The 18,986-nt window shown below is 39.2% G+C and overlaps 1 protein-coding gene and 1 long non-coding RNA gene across 2 annotated transcripts in view; one reads left to right on the top strand and one right to left on the bottom strand.

The window, feature by feature from the left end:
- Positions 1–18,986, bottom strand: part of LOC128090871 (uncharacterized) — a 579,571-nt gene that overhangs the window by 338,476 nt on the left and 222,109 nt on the right. The gene's annotated exons all lie outside the window — the stretch shown is intronic.
- The window catches only part of COL22A1 (collagen type XXII alpha 1 chain), a 225,347-nt gene that overhangs the window by 73,671 nt on the left and 132,690 nt on the right, over positions 1–18,986 (top strand). The window contains exons 5-8 of the mRNA XM_052703565.1: positions 6,675–6,786; positions 14,723–14,846; positions 17,006–17,281; positions 18,327–18,407. Of these exons, the coding sequence (XP_052559525.1) occupies positions 6,675–6,786; positions 14,723–14,846; positions 17,006–17,281; positions 18,327–18,407 (593 nt within the window). The remainder of the gene's footprint in view (positions 1–6,674; positions 6,787–14,722; positions 14,847–17,005; positions 17,282–18,326; positions 18,408–18,986) is intronic.

Raw genomic sequence — 18,986 nt, 5'->3', positions numbered from 1 at the left:
GCTGGTGCAAGCCTATCAGGCATATACAAGGACATCAAAGGAGTAATGAACCCGTTTAATCTTGTAAATCACTGGAGCAGGAAAGGAGCTCAAAGAGACCCTGTGGCAGTAAGCCAGATGTCCATCAGTGGGAAAATGGGGAATGACTTCAACATAGAAAAGCCTGCAGTAATAAAGCAAAGAGTTCAGTGTCAAAACCAGCTTTCAGTGTCGTTCAATATGCCACTTGCAACTGTCTGAAAACTGAGAGGCAAACTGATTAGGAAGAAAGAGTGAACTGATGTAGATAAACACAACAGTGCATCAGATAAAGTGGCGATATTAACATGAGATCTGGTGTACAAATGTGCTGTTCTAGAGGCTGCTGCTGTAGATGTGTATTTATTTCCTGTTTTTACAACAGGCTGCAGGTTAGATTACAGCATCCCTTTTCTCTCACCGTGTGTGTCTGTGATTGTTTATTCACATACTTGCCCATTGGCTTTGACCTCTTTCTCGTGTTCTCTCTCATGTTCTCTTTGGTCTCATTTTCTTATTCATTTTTCACCTTATCTTTCCTGAAGTGTTATCTTTCTTTTCCTGTGTGAAAGTATGAAGTGATTATTTCTATAGGCTAATGTTTGCAGTACAGAGTAGCTCTGTAGTTCAACCTGGTGACCTCCAGCTCACCTGCCTCTCTGTCTCCCCATGCTTGCTACATTTTGGAATATAACTATGTGATATCCCTCATGCAATGACCCTGCTTCTGTTAATCCAAACATGGACTGATGCTCGAGCTGAGGTCAATTTCATTTTGGCACCTGCATGAGACTGTTGTGGCTTGCAGCTGCTTTGCTGGGGCCAAGAAAACAAATCAGGATCACTAAACTAACAGCCTGAATGGTGGCAACATGTATCGTGGCACATCTGCCTTATTATGGTTATAAAACAGAGGCCATCTAGAACGTCCTCTTGGCCACCTTATGGAGTAAACATGTAGAAGATACAAAGATTACTGGAAGATAGTTTCTTCATGCCGTAAGAGCTGTTCCTTGTTCTTCAGCAGAGACTTGTTATTAGCTTACACTCTTACCTTCTCTCCTCAGTGAAACCATAGAGCAAGTCCAGTGAATCTTGTGGGAGGAAAGTCAGGCCATCATGAAGTGCTGCTTGAATTTCAACTGTAACATCTGTGGAAATAAAGAGCAAATGGTTAATATCAAGAATTTCTTTAGAACACTCCTGAGGTCCTTTAATCCTAGGCTTTGGAGAATGTTATCATTCCAAAATTCCCCTACATTCTGCTAGTAATTTATAGTAAATTAATTTTTAATGACTTATGCAACACATTTGCTCACCGCACTACCTGATGTAGGCCTTATGGAAAGCAAGTAAATCTCTTTGGTTTGTTCCTCCAGAGATGCAGACCTTGATATTTTGGAAATAAGTCAGATAACAGCTGCTGTATCTTGATGCTGAATTAAACTCTCGAGTGCTGGATGTGAGATGAAATATCTATGCAGAATATAAGGTTCTGCTTTCTCTGTCTTTGCTAGAACTATGGTGAACTATGTGGTAATAAAACAGTGCAAAAATAATTCTTAACCATTGAAAATCTATGGAGAGAGAGAGAGAGCCAGAAAAGCTGTCCAGGAGAAGACTTGCTCTCCACCCCCTTTTCACAATCATTTATAATGAGGAAGGTCATAACAGCACCTGAACATCCTCTTGTGTCTATAATACCACAAGAAAGCAGTTGAGTCCTGTTTGCTCCACAGGGATGCTGGGACAATGTGAAGATCTAGCATCTGCTTGCTCCGATGTTGACCCTTGTAGTGCCAATCAGCAGAAATAACTGGTCATTGAAGAAGAGGAAAAGGCCCTTCTGACTACATCCTTGCGAGCATGTCATAAAGACCAGCACCTTGAAGGGTGCCGAAGTAAACTTTGTGAAACAAGGCCAAGTACAAGGTTGGATAGGGCTATGGGCAACTTTGTCTATTGGACGTTGTTCCTGCCCATGGCAAGGAGGTTGGAACTAGACGATCATTAAGGTTTGTTCCAACTCAAAGCATTCTGTGATTCTGTGGTAACATCAGTGCACAACGTCACCTCTTGTTGCAATGTGATTAGGGCAGTGACATACTGCCCTAATGGATATGGATAATTTCACCATAGTAGAAGAGCCTTGGAGACAGAGGATTCTGTCAGCTCCTAAAAATATCTCTAATTACCTGAGATTTTTTTAGCTCTTGCCAGAATTTACTTTCCTGTGAAGGAAAGAATGTCAGAATAGAAAAAAAAAAAAAAAAAGCTGTAGCAGATAAAGGCTGCTATTATAACAGTAGCAACACATGTACAGTAAAGTAGTAGGTTTCCCCTGCAGTGTTTTGAAACTTACTTCTGTCCCAGCCAAAAACTGAGACACATCTTGTCTGTCCAGAAAGAACTGTTCTCAGCCTAGGATATTCTGGAAGGTAAGCATGCCAAGGGTTTAGACATAGTAGAAGAGAAATCATACCTCTCAATTGCACTCTGATTTCAAGTAGATAATTGCAAGACATAGCTGGCTAAGTGAACTGCTGAAATTCAGAGTATGAGAATATTTTTTCTTCTTTTTTTTCTTCTTTTTTTCCTTCTTTTTTCCTTTCTCCCTCTCCCTCTCCTTCTCCCTCACCCTCTCCCTTTTTCCTTTTCCATTTTCCTTTTCTGTTTTGTGCTAACTAAAACAGGGGCAGTGATTGTGGTAATAGTCTTTCAGACCATACTGGAGAAATTGAATGGTATGTGTTCAGGGTGTAGCGAGCATGCAAGTTCTTCCTTGGGAGCATAAGCAAACCATGGAAGCTTAACTTTCAAGAATGCAGAAATGTTAGGGAAGAAAACTGATAAGATCTTGTATTTGATGAAAGACTCCCAAGTGACACTCTTTTTCCTAGGAATTTATACGCTTCTCTAATCTACCATAAAGTTTACCGCCATTGACCTCCATCTATTAAAAGTAATGTGCTATTTTATCACAAGCAATACAGATTGCCATTTTCAGAAGTCTCAGAGAAACAGTAGCTGATGACAATCTCTCTTGACCTTGGCAATTGTTGATACACTACTAGTACGCTGACAAAGTTGAAAATTCAGCTGAGAGTTTAATCAAGACTGGTGTATTCCTTTTTCGTCTGCTTTCAACTTATTCCTCTGGGGTGTCTCACCAATTTGACAAAGAAATGGCAGTCAACCCCCTGGCTTTCCCTGTGAGTGTTATCTTGAGTTCCTTGGGAGAAACAAGACTTTTCTTTGAAAGCTTCTTTGGACAGAAGTCCTACTTTAAGAAAGCTTTCCCAATGTGCACACTGCTGTGTTTCTGGCCTTTAAAACTTCTTGTTCCTCTGATTTTCTGGATTTGGATATTATTTTTTCTGATATATATATATATCAGAAAAAATTATATATATATATAATATATAAATAAATATATATTTATATATATATAATTTTGGTTTTCCCCTGAAGATGAGAAAACCTCAGCACTCACACTAGTTTCCACTGTATTATCAATATCAGATCTGTAGTGGAGTGAGACAGAAATCAAATTCATTCTTAAGGCAACAGACCATGTTCCCTTTAGTCTGATCTTGAAATAATTATCTTGAAAAAAGATATTGTGGAACCTCTAGACAGAGCTGTTTGATCATCCTCTGATCATGCCTTAGAGTATGGCAGAATGTGAGCATCCTTCCTGCCAAAAAGAATCTGCTGAATGTTATGATTAAACCATGTCCAGTGCCAAGTTTTACCAATATTACCCTGCAACAGGTAGCCTACTTTCTGATTTTGGAAAAACTCACTTCTTCCTGTAAGGAGTTACTACTTGCAAGTAAAGAAACATTCAGCTGATTTGATCAGTAGAGCAGTGCATAAGAAATTGCTTTTCAAGCAAAGTACGATGTTAGGAATTTGAGCTTCTCTTGTAGATTATTGTTTTAACATTAATGGAGTAGGGTATACTGCTTTTAGGGAGAGATAATCAGGTTAGAGGTTTTCATTGGCCCCACATTGTTTTAGTAGCTAGAATGAAGTAGGAAGCTTGTGATCAAAGAGTGTTATTCATCTTACTGTCATATTTATGGCATTAATGATTAAATTGTTTATAAAGCAACCGGGAAATTACACCTGTCCTTTTGTACAAAAAGTACCCTTTAAATCAAAGCACCTGAGAACAGGAAAGTCCCACTGTACATGGTGCACTGACTGGGTTACAGTAGCTTTGTTCTTGCTAAGTAGCTGTGTTCCTTCCATTTCACTTTTGGAGGGGACTGGAAAGCAATGTATTGCATCTAATTTTACCTGTAGCCCTCAGTCAGCATTTAGTTTGTGTCTTCTAACCATAGCCCAGCCCTTGAAGTCCTGTCTTCCCAGATTTGGCTAAAGAGAGTTGAGGACATGTGAAAGCCAGTACTTGAAGGGAGCTTATAAATGGAAGGGAGACTGACATTTTACATGGTCTGATAGTGAAAAGACAAGGGGGAATGGTTTTAAACTAAAAGAGGGGAGATTTAGATTAGATTTTAGGTGGAATTTCTTTTACTTACAAGGTAGTGGGGCACTGGAACATGTTACCCAGAGAAGTTGTGGATGCCTCATCCCTGGAGGGATTCAAAACCAGGTCGGTTGGGGCCCTGGGCAGCCTGATCTGGTGTCTGGCAACTGTCCCATGTCAGAGGGTTGGAATTAGATGATCTTTGAGGTTTCTTCCATCCCAAGGCATTCTATGATCCTATGATTCTATGCTTTTCTTATTTAAATCCAGGAGCAACTCCATTCAGTGCCACTTACTGGCACTGACAATGTGCTCCCTCCTTGATGGTAGAAAAGTGAGGTACAGCCCAAATTTCTACTGTCACTCCAGTGCAGAATTAAAGTACAACAAACTAAATGGGCAGTGACTGGGGAAAGTTTAAGTGAGCTCTTTTTAATGCTCAGCCAGGTAATGCCAGATGTAAACTCCTGTTCAGGTATTGGAGAAGTGGTTGCATCATCACTTCTTTCTTATCTTAACATTGGTATTCAGTACTAAATTGAAAAGATCACACTCTTTCTTTCACAATCTTAGTCCCAATCCTAAAGTCAACAGGGGAATGATTTAATCCCAAGTGCTTCTAGACATTTGAAATAAATAACAAATGAAATTAATATAAATGCTATATGTATTTTCTTTTTCTGCTAGAATAATCTTAGAGAAAACTTTCAAGCACATACTTGTTTGGAACTCTCCTTCATAGAATCATAGAATCACCAAGGTTGGAAAAGATGTCTAAGATCATCCAGTCCAACAGTCCACCTGTCACCAATATTTCCCACTAAACCAACATCTAAATGTTTCTTGAACATCTCTAGGGACTATCTTCCTTCTGGTCTTAATTGGGCAATCTATCCTGACTAATTTCTCAACTCAATTGACGATATTCAGGGTTTACTTCTTTCTTCTTTCACTTAGAAATAGGATGGTACCTCTTTAAGGAGATACTATAAATGGTCAGGATAGCAAGCTTATAATTATATTATTCTGAATTCAAAAATCTGAAACATTTATTCAATCCTGAATGCAAATCAGACAATATTAATGTAAGTTGTATGTAATCATTTAACATTTTTTCCTCTCGACTTCTGCCTCATTCATTGTAAAAATGGATAGCCTATGAGTGGGTTATATCATAACTCATTTCAGTAGTCTTAAAATGATAGTATAGGTCTCCTCTATGGTGAATGTAAGAAGGTAGGGACTACCAAATAGACATTGAATTTGTCTTTAGATAGGTCTAAGACAGGACTGGTGAGTCATCTTCATAGAAACTCTTAGATTTCTCTGCTGACTCATAAGGGTATTGAAGCAACCTGCATACATCACGTCTCATTTCCAGACAGCTGAAATTAGATGAGGTGCATCTTACCCTCAATAGACACTTCTTCCTGTAGTGTATAGTCACATATTCTGTAATGCTATTGAAATCCTTGAGATAACAGATGTTTGAAGTGTTTATTACTTTGTGAGCTTTGGTTGACAATGAAGAGAGTGAGTCTCATCTCACTAGCTATAGACCTTTACTAGCTGAGGTTTAGCATGCAGACTGTGCATCCTAAACTCTCTATGTCAATGGAAAGAAACAAGCACTGTTAGTATCTGTTTTTTTATTATGAGATGAATCTTTCCCTAGGAACACCTCTATTCAACTCTTTGCCTAACTGGATGAGAATCTGTGTTATTGCACTGTCTAGAGAGCTGAATTTTATCTAGATAAATTATATGTGAAGTGCTCTGTGATCATGGGCTTGTATCATATTTCTCTCTAAGGAAAGTAGAGATAATATTTGAATTGAACACACAGCAGTCATGGCGTGATAAAGACGAGCATTTGCTGGTTTTGGGTGCTCTCTGACACATGTAGGGACTTTTCCGTGAAACTACATGGCACTTTAAATTTTGAAAAAAAAAAAAGCTCTTATTCATTTATTTATTAAAAGTTTGTCCAAAAAAAATTGAAATTCTCTGAATTTCCCTTAAAAGAAAAATTTTGATCTCTCACGTGTTGCGATTCTGGACTATCATAACTAAAATGCAATTAAAGACAAACCCCCTGCTCTCTTTTTTAAACAGCAGCCTGATCAATATCCTGTATTTACACTTATGTTATGTTCAGGGTTTGACCTGATGGATTCGTTCAGTGTGAAACAGATCTTTGGAATGAAAGAAAATGGAATTCAAAGCTCTTATGTACGACTTGGAAGTTTCCCTGTTGTTCAGAAAACTGAGTGAGTACCTTGGTCTTTCACTTTATTTTCATCCGAGTCTCTGATTTCCATTGTTTGGTTCCTCTAGTTGAATCATGAGGCAAATATCTGGTACCTATACGCTCTTTCAGTGCTGCTGGCACAGAATTTGTGACAGATGCTTGAGATCCTCTATAGCCACATGAGGCTCTACCCTTATAGAGAATGAACTAGTTTCTGGGTATTGGGAATGGTTGTTAGGAGCAACATTAAGAAATTCACAAAAGAACTTAAAGCTTAGTAAAGTGAATCTAAAGGAAATGTTTGGTAGCTTTCCCACTGAGATAGGGGATCATAAACTCATCCAGGCTGGAAAAGATCTTCAAGATTATAAACTCAAACTATCTTAAGCTGGATTTGCAGCTTGTGCTTCTACAAAGACCTGTGTCTTCTACTTCATGGATACAGTTGGTGATGGGGGTCTTGTCTGCATGTTGGTCTAAGGTTTTTTCACTGTTGGCATCAAGAACAGAGTAGGAGATGCGAGTCATGACCTGGGACTCTGCCTCCCAGGGGTTCTCGTATCTTCTACACCCTGGGCACAGCTGGAGTTTCAGCTCCTGATCTGAATCTTCACAAGGTAGAGATCTGCCACATAATATGGAGAGGGCATCGATCTCATTGGGATCACAGAGATGAGGTAGCATACCCCACCCACCATGGCTGGATATGGGTTCTTCGGGAGGGCCAGGCTGGGACAGCGAAGAAGGGGAGTTTCACTGTGTGTGAGGGTAACAGAAATGCATGGGGCTCTGCCTTGGGATAGGGGAGGAGCCTGCTGAGAGTTTATTATCTTTGATGTAAGGCTTATTTTGAACATATTGTTTTAAGTAGGAAAAGTAAAAACAAGTTTTAAGAAAAAAATCTTAGAGGAGTTTGGTAGTATCTAGGATGAACCAAGCTGTTTGAACAAACTCTATGCATTTGGAAGAAACTCCTCCTATCAGTTGCTCATCTGTCAATGAACTATACATGTAAGGTGAAAATTAACTCCAAAGTTAAGATAATGCCAAAGTAATACAGTGTCTAGCAGTTTTGACCATAGAGAACTGCAGTTCAGGCATCCTTGAACATTATTGAACATGTCTATAGCCTATTTTTGGTTTTTATTTTTATTTTTGGTATCTGAGTCCTGTTGAGACAATGTAAAATACTCTATAAGCTCACTTGTGCCTCAGTACTTCAAATGTTAGCAAATAATTTACTTCATAATCTGAATGTCATTTATGTAGCTGTAGTGTCTCTTCTAAAAATTGTCTTCTACAAGCTACCAAAGTAACTCCCTTCATTGAAAATTCTATAACACTGGTGAGTCTCTTGGTGCAAGCGTGTATTCTGCTGAAAGCTTTAGTTCAGAATACATTAATATATTTGTTAATAGCAAGAGACCAGTTCATGGTAGATGTTTTCAGTTAGCTAATAACATTTTGGGTCTTCTAAAAGAAAAAGCAATTTTTAATCCTCTGTCACCGTCAATTCAGTCCTTAGAGCCTTTTATAATCTGAGGCTGTCAGCTTTGTCATAGGCTATCAGGATGGTTTCTCTTCAGGTTGTCATCTCAGTCCTGCTAGCAGTAGCCTTGGGAAGAGTGAGTGCCTAATTTCACCGAGTAACCACAAGACGTAGATTGAATTGAATTGTCATCATTAACATCCTTGCAATAAATTTCACTGAGCTAGTTTGAACTTAGCTTAAAAAATCAATGGGAATTATTTTCCTTTTTATGGAGAAAAGCTATTGATTTTTTTTTTTCTTTTTCCGGTCTTGGCTCTTTTACTCAGTTCATTGCATCTTCAGATTGTCCTGTGACTTGCATTTGTTTCGTTTCACAACATTTTTTCATCCTGTAGCCCACCTAGATTGATTTTCCCTTCTGTCCTTTAACTTCTCTCCTTCTTTCTCCATTTAAACATAGAGTCTTGAAAAAAATTAAAGTACAAATATACTGTATTGAAAGGCAAACTCTTTACTCTGAAGTCCTTAAATGATATCAAGTCTCAGGGTAAGTAAATTCAAATTCATCATCTGGGAGAAGGCTGGTAAACTCAGACACCTTGATCTTGACAGGGAGTATAAACATTACATGTGTGTAGAAAGGGGAATAAATCAATTTTTAGGCTCATTGAAGTTTCTGGGTAGCATCCTTTCTTGCTGTGGCTTCTAACAGCAAGTGATAGCATGTTTGCTATCACAAGAGGGAGTTATCGCCAGGACCACGCAGAAAGAAGCTCATGAAGTAGGGCAGTCCAGATTCTGATTAAGAAATTCTGGTAGTGATGATCCACTGATATGAAGCTCTGGGAAACAGAAATTATACAATCCTTGGGGGTATAAGCAGAAATGATCAAACATTTAACAGTTAACTGTCTCCAGCATGGGGAACTCCATCACTACTGTGAGGATGCTGTGTTCAGTCTTTGTGTCCACAGTTCAGTAGATAAGAATGGAGTGAATGGAATGTTAAAGAGGAAACAAGTCTAATACTGAGAAACTGAAGAAGCACAGTGTAGTAAGATAAAATTAAGATGTTAATAACTGAAGTGATCACCATCTGTAAGAACCTTTGGGGAATCAAAGTTTAGTGAAGGGTTTTAGAGCAATGGTCTACCTGTTAGCAGCACCAAAAATCAACGTGGAAGAAATACACACTCTTAATGAATGTATTTAAATTCTGGAACAAGTTACTATGGTTTATAGAGAGGTGTCCATCTGCATTCCTTTTAGAAATTAAGATTTAAAATACTTCGTTGTTTTTTGTTGTTGCTGATATTCTCCCAGAAAGACTGAAGAAGCAGAGACAGGCCAACCAACTATGATGACTTTCTGCCTGCTCAGATTTCATCCGTTTATCTGTTGATGTTCCTTCTAAAATAAGTAGAATATTTTTTGTCCAGGACAATTATAAATAAAATATCCTAAATTAGTTGATCAAAATGACAAAGATTCCTGTTAAATGGTTAACTGGAACACAGAATCAAAGAATTTCTCTGTTTTCAGCCTCTCGTATTTTAACTGTCATACACCTGTGGTTTAGGAATTAAACCAAATGGATATGTAACTGCAGAAAGCATCTGCATGTTCAGTCCATTTTACTTGTTGGACATCAGGATTCTGAGATGCTACGCATAGGGTCATTACTCACAGAAAATGAAATCTCATAAAGCTTACAGAGCTGATAACTGATAATAAGCAAAACTAAAACATCTGTCCTGTCTTCAAGATAACCTCAAGTAGTATTTAGCAACTGATAGCAACATCTCATAATTAGATACAAAATCATTAACTGAGTATTATATTTAATTCACTTTATTATCTTCTTAAAGGATCTGTATTATTTTATATAAGCCTAGTACTTCTACAAAGTGCCAGTTTAGTTGCATGTAAAATGTACTTATTTATCTTCTTGAGCCTATACCTACAAACTTTTTTCCCATTCTGTCCTCCAATTATTTCTTCTAATCCTTCCTCCTCCCCTGTATATCCCTCACTCTTCTCTTGCCTGATCTGATTCTGCTTGACCTGGCATTTATTTATGATCTGTTTGCTCTTTCCAATTTGGAAATATTATTTTCTTCTTCAGCATGCATATGTTTTTGGATGTGGGTAGGGGCATCCTGCATCCTTACTTCAACTTTGTCTTAGTTGTCTTAGGTTTCTTCATGAGCTCTTGCCTTGGTATCATCATCAGTTCTGTATCACAGAGAAGAACATTCTACCAACAGCTGCCAAAACTTCCTGCACTTAACATGAATCCTGTTGAATGTTTTTTTACTCTTCACTTATTTTCAAGCATAAATATATTATATTAAGAAAGGCTGAGAGAGATCAGATTCTTCTGTTTGTAGAAGAGAAGGCTCTGGAGCAGTTTCATCCATGTGTATATATACCTGATAGGATATGAAGCAAAGAAGATAGAGACAGAATTCTGAGTGGTATCCACTGACAGGACAAAAAGCAATGGGAACAAATTGAAAACATGAAACTTGATCTAAACACAAGAAAAACCTTCTTTAATGAAAGTGTAGTCAAACAATGTAACAAATTGGGGAGTGTCTATCCATGGAGATATTCAAAACTTACAGGATGTAGTTCTGGACAGTTGGTTCTAGCAGACCCTGCTTGAGCAGAGGGGTTGGACTTGATTTCAATAGGTCTGTTCCATGATTCTGTGATGTATGGTTCAATACTGCATCCTCTCTACTCCTCTCTACAGCCATGTTTTTCATCTTCTCTTCCAAAGACAGCTGGCAGGCTTGGTCTGTGACCTATCACAAAATTTCTTGTGATCTGGAAACCTCTACTTATTTTCTTTCTTTCTTTCTTCATCTTCCACTTCTGCCATCCTAACAACCTTAAGTTGTCTGATGTGTGTGGAAATGAAATAGCTTTCTGGAGCCTTATTTCACAGGCTCTAGGGAAATTGACTGTTAGTGATTTTTAGCTGCTGTGAAAAGGGTCGAATTTTCCGCTGTGTCTTTTTCTTATCAACTGCATGCACCCTATTAGTAACCATTACATTCAATGTCTAAAATGACAACTGATAATCTTATTTTCTCCTTTGTGTTATTTTTATAGTTGTAGGATCTCATGCTGATTGTTACAGATGCAGATTTTTATGCTAAAAAAATATATGTAAGAAGGAGACCATGTTGTGTAAGTGGGTAATGGCTAAGAGAGCCTTCTCCTTGTCCATTACCATTTTTCCTTTGTAGAAGTTGTGATTCACCTGACCTTGGAGATGAGTTAATTAACTCCTAGACTAACCTGCAGCACCTGGGGATTCTTATGTCTTAGAGTTTTATAATAAGTTATTCTGCAATCCATCTTGTTGTCAGAGTTATAGACCAAGGAACTGGCAGAGACCTCCCTTGTAGGTACCAGACATCCAGCAAAGCTCCATAATATGGATCATCAGCTCAGTTCAGCCTGAATAAAAGAAGGAAATAAAACATTTCTGAGGACAGCAGTTCCTACCTAAATTTGAGCTTCTAGATGGAGATGACTTTTTAGTGAGGAAAGAAATGAAAAGAGATGTTGATATTTATGCAGTAATGCATCTCTGTAAAAGATGCAGGGACCAAGGACTTCAGAAACAGTTTTTATCGTATCTTCAGAGCAATAAGAGTGTTTTCAGGTTTGCTTTTGGCAGGAATCCCTTCTCTGGCTTCTGCTTGCACTCAGTTCTTCAACACCTTTAAAAATCAGCTGAGGGTGACTGCGAAAAACTCATTATAGTCTTCTATCACTTTAAATCTACTCAATGGACTATTTGTCAGCCACAGGGTGATGAAGTGTGGCTGGACTTATGAGGATGTTTAGGTGCCTAACTCCTAGTTTTTCTGCGGGCATTAAGCATCTGAAAACTTTTTCTGAATCTAGCTTTCATCGTGATATTCATGTTCCTAGCTCAGAGGTATCCAGAGAGACTGAGCACAGAGGCCAGCCACCAGATTTGCTTGCAGACTGCCAGGCTCACTATGCTATCAATACAAGGGATTAAACCCAACCATATGTTTGTATAACTACTCCCTTAGCAAAGTAGTAATGCCACAGTTAGAGTCAATACAGATGAGTAAGTCAATAGGACGACCTGTGCCCAAAATGCAAATCAGGTTCCTAAAGGGCTGGGTTGGCTCACTAAATCCAGTTATGCTGGTGAAGGTAGGTGTAAGGAGTGAGTGAGGAAAGTGCATTAGACACAAATTTTGAAATAGAATTTTAGGAGTTGAGCCACAGGGAAGTCTCCCCACTAACAGCACTCTTACTTAGAAATGTTCAAGAGGATGCATTGATAAAAAATGCTTTTTCAACTATCAGCATTGCTGCCTTGTGAAGTTTCTTAAGGGGGGGAAGTAAAACAGCCCAATCTGTCAGTTGTAGTAAAAGCCAAGACATGCCTCCTCTTCTCTGACAAGCGTAGAGACAGAAAGTATACAAAGCCATTTGACAAGAAACTTGTACTAAGACAGGTCAGCAGTGAAAGAGATCTGGATGGGTGCCCTTTTGAGAAGGCTGATGTGACCAACGTGATTCCCTCCTGCCAAGAATTCCCTAGTCCTTCTTGGTGGTTCTCAGTGCCCCAGTCACACCAGTGTTATTCACCATAGCATCTCTGCCAACAGAGTGACGTCTGACTGGCTTCTTTCTTCAGCCCAAAGAGAGGAGATCTCAAGTTATTTTGCGTGCCTTCAGGGAGGTGGATGCTGGCATGTTGATGTATCAGGGAGGTATGGCTTGTGAATAGCTACTACTGAGTACTGAGACAGCCTTGTCAACTCTCCAAAGGGAAGGAGCTGGTGGTAAAAATGAGCTGGTGGTAAACAAGCTGGTGGGAGCCTGGCTCAGTTTTCTCTTGTGATGGAAAGCCTCAGACAGTTTCTATGTCCTCAGTGGGAAGACCAGCTTATAGTGGTATACAGTCTCCATGGGCTTTTTAAACAGCAAAAATTACAGTACTGGAAGAAGCCACAGTAATACTTGTTCTGAATTTTTAACTTGGCTAAAATGTAGGAAATTCAAAGCACAGATTAAAAGATGATTGAACATTGTGGCTTTCATCATTTGCTGTAATTGTAAAACACAATATTTTGGAAATTTGAGTATGAGATTTTTGCTTTCAACTTCGGTAACAGCTTCTAGTTGAGCATGCCTTCAGATTAACTGTGAAGTATTCCTTAGGAGAATCACTTTTCAGTGTTTTCCTCTTTATTAATTGCTGCTGTTGCCTTTATTTTCTAATGAGTGCTTATGCCTGTCTGCTCAGATGTCCAGAAGCAAAGATATGATATTTAGGAAGGACCTATTTAGGACTAATCAGAGGAGCAGGCTGGCTTGGGCATTACAAACAATGAAGTTAACTGGGAGTATTCAACTGGGAAAAAGAAATGGCTTAGAGGCAATATAAACAAATTTTATAGAATCATGAATGCGTTTACAAAAAAAAAAAAGAAAAAGAAAAATAATTTGTTCATTATGTTGCCCCTTGCAAGAACTAAGCCCTAAATGAACAAAAAGAGGTTTATTATACAGTAGTAGCAGAGTAGTGTGATTACTAGCCAATGGATATTGTGAAGTTTACTAGGCTTCAAGGGGAGACTGGAAAAGACCATACATAGGAGGTTATAAGAATAGTAATTGTAGATGTCTCTGAAATTGACCCCTGAATCACATAGAGTTGAAGGGAGGGAGAACACACTTGTTCTGTTTGTTCTCATTTGTAGATGTCCATTTACAGCTAATGACAAAAAATGGTGATAATGGGTAAATTATGCCTTCTGTCTAGTCCTGTCCTCTCACTTATGGTATGTTCTTATGTTGGGGCTGAGTCAAACACTTCTGCTTTTTGTAAATTCAGATTTATGCATGGATGATGGAGTCAAAATGAATAAATTGCTGCCTAAAATGATTATAAGGCTTTATTCAAGAAGGTACTGTTCTCCCAGGCCACCAGCTAAGGAAAATCTGGGGCAGACATGAGGTGTTGTGCCTGTTTTGGGGAAATATTACAATATTTGTTGCTGTAACTTGGTACATTTATAGAGGATTTCAGATGTGCCTGCCCACTGCTGGATGTCTCAGATCTCCTATGCACCTGAAGAAGAATATGACTGAATATGTGAGCTAAAGCATCAGGTGCAACTCAGCTGCTTTGACCTGGTGGATCCCATTGTGAAGTTTTCACTGCTCTTTATTTAAGTTGAGAGCTTCTGTGTTGGAATAGAGAAGGGCTCCTCAAGGACAGAACCACATGGAGGGAACAAGCTCATGTTCATTGCTTTTCAGGCTGCCAAATACAGCAGATTTTGTAGGAGCTACGTGATATTTTTGGGAAGCATTGCTGGGATAAGCAGAGTTTTAGAAATTGTGCTCTACGTTGCTATGCCTGATACATTTCTGTCTTTTTCCCTCCCCATGCCAGGGATGTATTCCCACAAGGTCTGCCTGATGAATATGCCTTTGTAACTACCTTCAAGTTCCGAAAGGCTTCCAGAAAAGAAGACTGGTATATTTGGCAGATTATTGACAAGTATGGCATACCACAGGTATGAGGCCCTTTGCTGCCAGAAAGAGCAGCCTTGTTTCCTTCTGACTGCATGAATCAGCCTTCTTGCCTTAACCTCCCACTCCTTAATTTTCTGTTTTTCTTGCTGAAAAATCTTTACTTTTAATTTGAACCCTGGAGGAAGTATTGCACAGACCTTGATTGTTATTAGCATGCAAGTATATGTGTTAGTTGGAAAGAGTAGGGGAAATACAGCTCTTGAAACTGCTTTTGGGTATGTGTACAGACTGGGAGAAGAACAGCTCTGTGGAGAAGGATGTGGAGGTAAATGAAAAGCTGGATGTTTGCTTCTTTAGGAAAGGATAGCCACACAGATATACAGCAGAACAAGAGCGCAGTGTGCTATAACAGGTTTGAGTACGTACATTCTAGATATCATCTGAAGGCATTATGGACTCTTTACTTAGGAAATGGATGTAAAACTGTGCTTTGAGTCTTGGCTGCTGTAGAATTTGATCCAGTAGTATTTGGCAGGTACTCTCAGGGACTTAGAAGAAAACTACTGTAACAGTGGAATAAAGGTTCACATGATCCTATGTAGCATTCTTAACAGCATGATGTAGTGTAGAGGTTCAGTTGTGCTTTGGAAGGAGGTGGTTTGGTCGAGTTGTTTGTTTTTCAAGTTCATATGTTTTGCTAGAGATGGCTGAAACTTGAACTGCTTGGATGTGGAGGGAAAAAGAACTCTAGATTCTCAGTGATGTTTTCAAAAGTTCCTGAAACTGTAGTGCTAGAATTGTCCTAGAGCTTCAAGAGCCTTGTTTCATGTGTCCAGTAGTGTTTGGGCCACTTTAAGTCTGCTGACCTGCTTAGCTTATGGACTACAGGCACTTCTGAGCTAGCTCTCATCTGAGGGGGCATTTCCAGCCAGCATGGTGCTTGCTGCATGCATATTTTGGGTGAAGTCGGGAGGTAGCCTATGTGACTTCCATCAGATACAGTTTAGTGCCAATGTTGCCAAAATGCTTCCAGCTCTGCAACTCGTTAGTGCACCGCTGCTTCCCCAGGCTCTGTGCTCTGCTCAATTCCCCACTACTGCTACTAAGTGCTTAACTTTGTAAAAGAGAAAATCAATTTGTAAATGAACTAAAGGTATCGTGTCTCAGAAGCCTATTTTTGCCCACTCCATAAGTTGCAACATGGAGTACGGGTAGAATAGGTTGTGGAGGGAGAAAGGCGGAGATAAAAGAAAGATGGAGAGAAGCAGTGGTGAGATATTTATTCTGCAGTGTTTTAAATGGAGTGGCATTATTTAGTACAATATGAAATGGGACTTTTGTTTTCATTCATTGAAAGTGCTTTGCCCAAGAGGGGTCACTTAGGACTTTGTTTCTTGTGTGCTATACTTCTTTGATTTACACTGTAAAGAAGGCTATTGAGGCCATCTGTCTTTTATCCCTTCTAGGTTTCCTGCATCCCTAAGCATTGTCTCTTCCACTTCTAATTAACTGAATTAGACCAGGAACCAGTCTCCAACACTGTCTTTAAATTGCACGGTTTGGCTGTATCCACACTGTGCAAAACCTGGTCCTAGGTCTCCTCCGAGCCTAAGGCATAATCATCATTGTTTGTTTTGGTTTTCATTTGAAAGTGTTTGAAATAACATGTAGGCAGTACAGCTCAGCAGGCTGTTTTCTTATCAGGAAATGAGGGATTTGTCCATGGCCAATGGGATGGTTGAAAGCATGTGATGGTGTCTGAATAGCAGAGTCTATTCTGATGGGAAGTAGTGGAGAATTGTACAGGATCCAGAACAGGCTCAGCTTTGTCTGTAAAACTTTAGAGAGACATTCTGGACATGTGCTACTACTCAGGCATGCCCAAACATTGCCTGGGAGGTATCACAGTGGTATGGGATGAAAACATGCCAAGGAATCTGCTCACGAGTGAAGGCTATAGATGATCATAGGGTTGTGCTCAAACCTGTCTCCTGCCCAGTCTTGTTTTTTAGAACAGGTTTTAGAACCCATCCAGTTTAATGTCATACCCAAATAATGTTCTCTGCTCCTTTCTTGGGCTTCTAACCTCATCCTGTATCATCTCTGGCTTTGGAGTGTTAGTTGGCAAGTAAAAAGTAAGAAGGAGGAGACTGTGTGTCTTATTAGCAATAGTACTTACATTACTTTTGTTTGTTTTCAGGTCTCAATCCGACTGGATGGAGAGAACAAAGCTGTGGAGTACAACGCTGTGGGGCTTACCAAGGATGCTGTGAGAGTGGTCTTTCGAAGTGCACGAGTCAGTGATCTTTTTGATCGCAGCTGGCACAAAATTGCCCTCAGCATTCAGTCAACAGCTGTCTCGCTGTACATAGACTGCAAGCTTGTGCAGATGCTGCCTATTGAAGATAGGGAAAATATCGACATTCAAGGAAAGACTGTGATTGGCAAACGCTTGTATGATAGTGTCCCCATTGATGTAAGTATTGAGAGTGCTGATTAGAACTAGTGTAGCGTTCAGCACTGAGCATTCAGCATGTGTCTGTGTTTTGGGGTGCTTATATTATAATTGTCTCTTTTCTTGAAGCAGCATTGCTAAAATGTGACCTGTGTTATGTAGATAAAACAGGTAGGCATCTCGTTGTGTACAAGACTTGCTGCCTGCTTATGTGAGACTGCCATTATCTCTGTAAAAGGGATTAAAAATGAGAAACCCATTTCATATTTCTGACCAGTCTCAGAAAGCAATATACTTAAGATCAGAGACAAAATCATCCACAAATGCTATCAAAATGAATACTGAGCTGCCCATACGAGGGTGTTTTTTTGTCCAGTCTGGCATTATGAAAATTTCCACCTGTGACAGCAATAGAGGGGTGAAAAAAGGAAGCCTGTTAACTCAGTTGAGTCACAATATAGTCTCAGTTTCTTGGAAAATAAACCTGATATTAATGTCTCTTTCTCCAATTGAACTTGAGACCTGCACATTGGATCTGACTGCTGGGTAGCTGTGTTAACCTGGTGTAACTTAAACATGATTGTTTGGTGGTTTGAGACTTAGGTAATCTTTCTAAGCTGCACAAGAAGGATGGAATGTGCTTATTAAATGTGCTAATAACTTTCTCATGCTGGGGTAAATGGTCAGAAGGCACAAGGTGCAACAGGAGAAGAACAAAACTTATGTCTAGATAACATTCTAGGAAGTAGGTGGGCAGAATATGTTTTTTCAGACAAGAATATGTTTTCTTCAGACAAAGAAATTAGCAGACCTTCTTATTTGTATTAAAAACTGCTTAAAGTTTTAATAGGCATATCAAGCTCATTAACACAGCACTCTTGGAGAATGCTGAGATACTGGTCCATTATTGATGGAGGGAGATTGGCTAAAGAGCCACAGAATCATTATGAATTTAGCTCTATCTGGATTTTATTTGTATTCCTCTGCATTGTACATATCCAAACAAAAGGACATGCATTCTTTAATAATTCAATGTCTCTGAGACTTGCCTCACTTTGCCTTCCAGTTTGATCTTCAGAGGATGGTTATTTACTGTGATTCTCGGCATGCTGAGCTGGAGACCTGCTGTGACATTCCTTCAGGACCAGTAAGCTTCTTTTTTGTCATTAATTTATTTTCATATGAACACTCTTTGTTGAAATCTATTACACAAACCAGGAGATATATGACAGTGTGGTATTATCATTTTTATAAGGATGGTGAATCAGACCTAGCTATATAACTGGTAATTTAGCAGTGCCTGAAGAGAACCACCGTAAAGAGATGAGTATGAGGAGTTTGAAGTTTCCAAGTCACTTTTGCCCTGTCAAGCTGTCATGGCAAACAAAAGTCTGAAGTGATGATGGAACAAAAGAATTTCAGCATGAAATATTCAGCATGAATCCCACTGGTTTTATTTGGGAAAAGCTAACACAGTGCCAATAGCTGCTTAGTTTCCTGTGCCCAGCTCTCAGTAGACACTTCCACTCTCCCTCTTCTCCCCTCGATCTTGGCTAAAGAGTCTCATTGTTCATTTTGCCACATTTTCCTCTATTGTTTGAATGAATTGCTTCTATGAGATTTAATTCCTAACATACTTAACCATGCATTATCCAGTAATGCCTATCCAGTTTCTCTAAAGTGGGTGGAAGAGAAAGCTTTCTATCATCAAGGCTTCATCATGACT

The sequence above is a fragment of the Tympanuchus pallidicinctus genome, unplaced genomic scaffold (genome assembly GCF_026119805.1).
Source record: "Tympanuchus pallidicinctus isolate F22 unplaced genomic scaffold, pur_lepc_1.0 scaffold5, whole genome shotgun sequence".
Lineage (NCBI taxonomy): Eukaryota > Metazoa > Chordata > Aves > Galliformes > Phasianidae > Tympanuchus > Tympanuchus pallidicinctus.
This window is presented reverse-complemented; position numbering and strand designations above follow the sequence as displayed.